The sequence below is a fragment of the Notothenia coriiceps genome, unplaced genomic scaffold (assembly GCF_000735185.1).
Source record: "Notothenia coriiceps isolate Sejong01 unplaced genomic scaffold, NC01 NC01_scaffold00032679, whole genome shotgun sequence".
Classification (NCBI taxonomy): domain Eukaryota; kingdom Metazoa; phylum Chordata; class Actinopteri; order Perciformes; family Nototheniidae; genus Notothenia; species Notothenia coriiceps.
The window spans coordinates 589281-595384 of record NW_011365380.1 but is presented as its reverse complement, the minus strand read 5'-3'; the positions used below and the strand labels follow the sequence as shown (position 1 = coordinate 595384).

The following is a 6104-nucleotide window of genomic DNA, read 5'->3' as shown; positions in this document are numbered from 1 at the left end:
TTTATGTACTTAAACTTGCTTAGAAAATTACAAATTAAAAAGTGAATGTAGGTATTTGATATGTTTTACGAGACATAAGGCAGGAATTCAGAGGGAAAGGAGCTAATTTTGAGCTCTGCTACTTAAAACGGCTTTTTTTAAGGTCATAGTCAAACGCGTCATATTACATCACAAAGGGTAAACATCTCCGCTCTCTGACCGCGGGTATAGGTAGTAGTTGCGTTGAGTTGAGCGGTTGTGTTTTAGTGAGCTGGTATTTTTTTGAGCTGGCATATCAACGGAGGCTCCACAACCTTTCTCCGCCAGATCGTCAAGTATCAGCCGTATCTCGCGACTCTCCTCCGGTACACAGCACCGTAGTGTGGAGTTGCATTAGGTAACGCGAGATACGGCTGATACTTGCGCATTAGTTTCTGTTATGGATCAGTATCAACAGTCCTGCCAGTAACGTTACTATATTATCAATGCTACTTTAGTTATAGCCTGATATATGATAGCTAACTTCACAATGTTGTGATGTGACGTTAGCTAACATTCTGTAGCTAACGCCGGTCACTCACCAAGATAGCTGCCCAGTTCTCCACTGGTTCTCCTCACACCACAGCACCACAATTTCTTTCTGATGGCAGTTATTTCTCCTAATCCTTGGCTGCTCCTGGTCTCTTGGACGCCTAGCAGGCTCATAATTATAAGGTTGTGGTCCGTCATATGCATTTGAATATTCATGTTCAACTTCTTCTGTGTCTTCTGTGTCGAAACTAGCATTGGGATCCATGTTTATTAATATGTTACACCGGCCGCTCTCCCCCTTGTTTCCCCCATGTTACGTCACACGCGGGAGGTCACGTGCCGAGGCTTTTTTATGCGGAAGTGAACATTTCGTACAAAAACGATGCCAGATGTCACTGTAGTGTATANGAATAAGAAAAATATTGATATTCTAGTACTACTTCCAGCGACGGCGCGCTTTATTATAAAACTTATTAAAAACTGGTTTGGCAAACCTCTGGGTGACTCTCGCATTGAATCCTGATCAATTGATAGATCTTGTAGTCTCCTCAGGAAATCGAGTGGACTCGGGGGGTCAGACTCTCCTCTCGGAGAGGATTCTCGACAACACGCTTGTTTGTCGGAGGCATACAGGGCAACACGTCGATCGGGATTGGTCTAACGATTGTTGTGCGCGGAGGACGAACGGGACCGTGGCTCCCAGGGAGAGAGAGAGGGGGAGAGAGTGTGTGTGATTTACGGCGATAAAGGCGGTGTGTCTGTCTCAGGCGCTCGCAACTTACTGTGTTCGTGTGAAAATAAAGGTACGTTGAGAGACTAACCAGACCGATGAACGGAGACGAACGGGGTAAGCGTGACTTGTGCCCCTTTAATGTCAGGAACCCGCAGGAATAGATCACAGAAACTACCTCCAAGTGCTTTCGCGTGCCAATTACATAATATAAACGATTGAACGGAGACGACAGTCAGTCGCGTCGATAAGACTCAATAAATAAAACCGAAATCGATTTGGTTTCAAGGGAAAAAAAAAAAATTCCGCCTTGGAAACAAAATATACGACGAAAGGAGCTCTGTATGAAATGCATTGTGAGTAGGCGTTTTCAGGCGACTATCATGTACAAAAAGGTCACGAACTACGTAGACACGTTTCGAGAATCGTAAGTGAAAAACAGTTATGAAATACTATATGGCAGTAAAACAAGAATACAGTTTGAAAGGGGAGTGATTTTTAAAATATCCATAAAGAAAAAGAACATCTGCTTACAGTTGTGTTTCATCTGGGTGTTGAGAGATGTATCCATAGATCTCTTAATGTTGCTCTCAAAGTGCACCAGATTGATGCTTTTAACTTCAATATTTAAAAAAAATCTTCCGGGGGAGCATCCCGAGGAGGTGAGGTCCGCTCCCCACTCGTAAAAAATAGCACTTTACCCCTGCCTATATGCCGTGAGCTGATTATCGAGCCTTCATTGTAACAGTCGCGGGTTTACTGTGTGTTTGCGTGTGGGGAGTTTTTTTGTGCGTGCTCTATAGTGCCCGTAATAGTGCTCACTGGAGTCCAGCACCTCAGCACCCCCACTCAAAATACCTTCCCGCGCCTCTGGCCTGATATATGATAGCTAACTTCACAATGTTGTGATGTGACGTTAGCTAACATTCTGTAGCTAACGCCGGTCACTCACCAAGATAGCTGCCCAGTTCTCCACTGGTTCTCCTCACACCACAGCTCAATTTCTCTCCGATGGCCGTTATTTCTTCTAATCCTTGGCTGCTCCTGGTCTCTTGGACGCCTAGCAGGCTCATAATTATAAGGTTGTGGTCCGTCATATGCATTTGAATATTCATGTTCAACTTCTTCTGTGTCTTCTGTGTCGAAACTAGCATTGGGATCCATGTTTATTAATATGTTACACCGGCCGCTCTCCCCCTTGTTTCCCCCATGTTACGTCACACGCGGGAGGTCACGTGCCGAGGCTTTTTTATGCGGAAGTGAACATTTCGTACAAAAACGACGCCAGATGTCACTGTAGTGTATATTTCTGTATATTTAAAAAAAAAATCTAGTGTATTCATCATTTTCCTACACATTTATTCACAGGTGTCTTTAACCTGGAAGTTGCTCTTTAAAGACTTGTAGAGGCAAAACTCTCTGGTATATTACAAGAAAAAAGCCATAAAAAAGTACTTTGTATTTCCATTTGTGGTCTAGAAACCACTAATCAGATGCTAAAACACGTTTATGGCGTGCATGCTGTGCTCACCAGTGGATTTATAGAATAATTTAAAATTTAAGGTATTGTTTCCCCATTATGGTGTCAATAAAACACTGGTATACATCATGATAACGAGATGGGGAATCTCAAGGGGGGTTTATCCCAACAAATAACATGTCTATTCTTCTCCATCATTATGAAGCTTAATCAGAGTAAATTGCCTGTGACCTGTAGGAGCTCAGGTTCTGGCAACAAGTGGGGATCAAGCAAATGAACAACGTTAAAAATGCCCCAAAATATTGCAGACGTGAAACAGTGGAAAAAGTCTTGCTGAACATCCAGCTGAGCAGCAGACTGTTGCACTGACACAGGGCGAAGGAAGCCCATCCCCCGGCTGCATATTGGACAGAGCCCGGATGCCACGCCCATGGGAGGAGACTCCGGTCGATTTTGAGGCGCGGTTGAAATACTCACAGCCTCATCACTCACCGACATCCTTTAATTTGAGCTCAGCCGCCGTGGGGTCCACACAGACTGAAGGAGGATCTTCTCGTTTCCAAATCTACACAGCGAGAAGGAGATCTGGTCGGATTTTTCACTTCATTGGCAAGATCTTACCCATCCTACTGCTGGATCTTTAAATCTCAAAAAATAAGAGGTTTTTCGTTTTCGATTTTCTTTTTTTGTTCAAAACATCTAAAGGAGAAAAATGGGAGCCCAGTTGTCCAAGGGTGGAGTAGCTGCTGAGGGGAAAGCCGTCGTCGCCGACCCTGCTGCTGCCAAAGCCAACGGCCAGGTGAGTAAAGCAGGCCTGACAAGCCGAGCATCAGTGGGGAGCCACATGGCACCCAACGCCCACCGGCAGCATGGGTGCCACGGCGGGGCTCCTGGTAGCGATGGGTGCCGAGCTGTTGCTATTTCAGACTTTGCACCGAGAGCAGAGCCAGTCCTCTGTTAGCAAAGCGACTTTAGAGCAGAGTTTGAATTAACTATAACAGGTTGTATGAACCCAGGGGACTTCCAGCAGAGAGCTACCGCCGAGAGGCTACGCTCGTGGCCGCTCAGCGCGCGCCAGACCAGCCTTTTGTTAATTTCGTCTGTCGATCTCAGGGGGGCAATTTACCCGCACATTTGATGCAGGGAAGGCAGGTTCGGGTCGAAATGTGTGTTCGGACCGTGTTCTCTCTCATGAGTTGACTGTAGCCGGGGAGGTAGTCGCTGTTCAGGTCGAACAAAAGAGCGAGTCGCTGAGAGGCTGAAAAATGCTCTCTGCTTCTCTGCTGGAGGGACATTTTGTGGTTTTGCAACAAAGCGCGAAGAGGTCTCAGCCCATATTTGAAATATGTATGCGTTTACTGTCAATTACATTCCGCTTGGTTAAACTCGGAGGGCAAAAATCACCGATACGATCGATGAATTGCTGATTTTTAGGAGAGTTAATCGAATTGCTTGCTTTTAGTCTGACCCTAAATCAGAAGATGCGTTATGGGATTGAAGAATAAAAACGTTCATCTGTTGATGCTCCCAATTTATAGACCCCTCCCCTCATTATAAGTGCAGTAGATGAATTGAATATGACTCTTGGCTCTGACAGTGGCTTTGTCTGCGCTGCCTGTATAGTGGGCATATTGAGCTGCAGCTCGGATGAGAGAAGGTTTCATGGGGATTCCTTTGTTCCTCAACTGGCTGGCTGTGTTGACGCTCAGATGCAGCACTACTGCCCCCATGTGTCTGCTCAGAGTCATACAAACAGCTGTTGAATTCCCCCTCTCTAAACTACTGTCATGGCAAGCAGCTTTCCTAAAGTATAACACGGATTAACTATTGGAGTAAATGGGCTAATGCTAATCTGTATGCCAGATCTCTTTAGATTTGTTTTTGAATGTTGACCAGTTTATCCATCTGTATGTTTTGGAGATTTTCCATCCCCAGGGGCAATGTGTTGGTTTGACCCAGTTTGATTATGTGAACCCACAACTAATGAGACTTTTTCTTTGCAGGAGAACGGCCATGTTAAAACCAACGGCGATGTGTCAGCCAAACCCAGCGAGGAAGTGGCTGCCGCTGATGGAACTGGAACAGCCGAGCCAGCCAAGGAGGGAGAAAATGGCACCGGGGACGCCATCGAACCCGCTCCTGCCGCCGAGGGTGAGGTCGCCAAAGCAGAAGGTGATGCCGCCAAGGAGTGCAAGAAGAAGAAGAAGTTCTCCCTGAAGAACTCCTTCAAATTCAAGGGTATCTCGCTGAAGAAGACCAAGAAGGGAAGCGAGGAGGCCAAGGAGGAGGTGGCCTCCCCCACGACCGAGGAGAAGCCAGAGGAGAACGGCCACGCAGCCAAGGAAACCAAAGAGGAGACGCCGGCCGCCGAGGCCAAAGAGGAGGAGGTCGCCGCCCCCGCTGCCGAGGCTGCACCCGAGGGAGAGGCCAAGGCTGCAGAGGAGGCCCCCACCACAGAGGCTGCCCCCGCCGAGGAGGCCGCCGCCCCCCCCGCCGAGGACACGACACCTGCAGCCTCTGAGGGCGAGGCCAAGGCAGAGTGACTGCGCCCCGCCACAGCACCTGAACTGATTTTCCAAGATTAAAGTATATAAATATATATATGAGAGACTTGTGCCACGTTCTTAAAGTTATAAACAAAACTAGAAGAGAAGACAAAGGATATATCACGTTTGCTGATTCAACCACCAGTTCACTGCCTTTTTATTAGTTCTTCGACAGACGGAATCTCACCGGGCCCTCTCATGATGAAAGCGTCGGCGTGTGTCGCCCCCTCATGGTACACACAGGGACAGGCGTGTGGCAAAGGTAATGGATTGGATGTGGAGCGAATCAGGAATACTGACTTATTTTCCCAATTCATGGAGAAGCATCCTTTTTAACAGCGTGGCAGCCCTATAACATTTTATTTTTCTTTCTCATCTTTTTGGGATCTAAAAAATTGTCACTGTTGCGGATCGAGACAGACCATCTCCTTCACTCAAAATGACTGTTATATGGACACATAAACCTTTCAAAAGATCTCATTAACTTTTAGAATTCTACATTCCTTTGTTTTAGCCCCAAATTTCAAGTATTTTGTCATGTATAGAAAAGTAAAAATCTAGGAAGGGGAGATGCAAAAAGAGCAATGTCTTTGTTTGTGCTTTTTGATTATTTTTCTGGCTAAAACCACATTCAAGCTTCTTGAGCATTGCAGTGTTCACATTTCAGAGTTTATGATGTTGGGGTTGTGTACAAAATGTGAGCTTTTTATCTGCAAACTGTCTCTGTAAATATGTTTTGGCCAATATTTTTGGTTCTCTTTTTATTTTGCTATCGTTTGAGGATGTTAATGGTTTTATTGTAACTTTTAATAAGGTTAAATAAATGTTCGATCCCCTC

The 6104-nt window shown here is 45.8% G+C and overlaps 1 protein-coding gene across 1 annotated transcript; it reads left to right on the top strand.

Annotated features, from left to right (window-relative positions):
* The first annotated feature begins 3209 nt into the window (after window positions 1–3209).
* On the top strand, window positions 3210–6104 carry LOC104961040 (MARCKS-related protein-like). Its single transcript, XM_010789244.1, has 2 exons — window positions 3210–3519; window positions 4724–6104. The coding sequence occupies exons 1-2, from the start codon at window positions 3433–3435 to the stop codon at window positions 5261–5263; spliced, it is 627 nt and encodes a 208-aa protein (XP_010787546.1). The 5' UTR covers window positions 3210–3432; the 3' UTR covers window positions 5264–6104.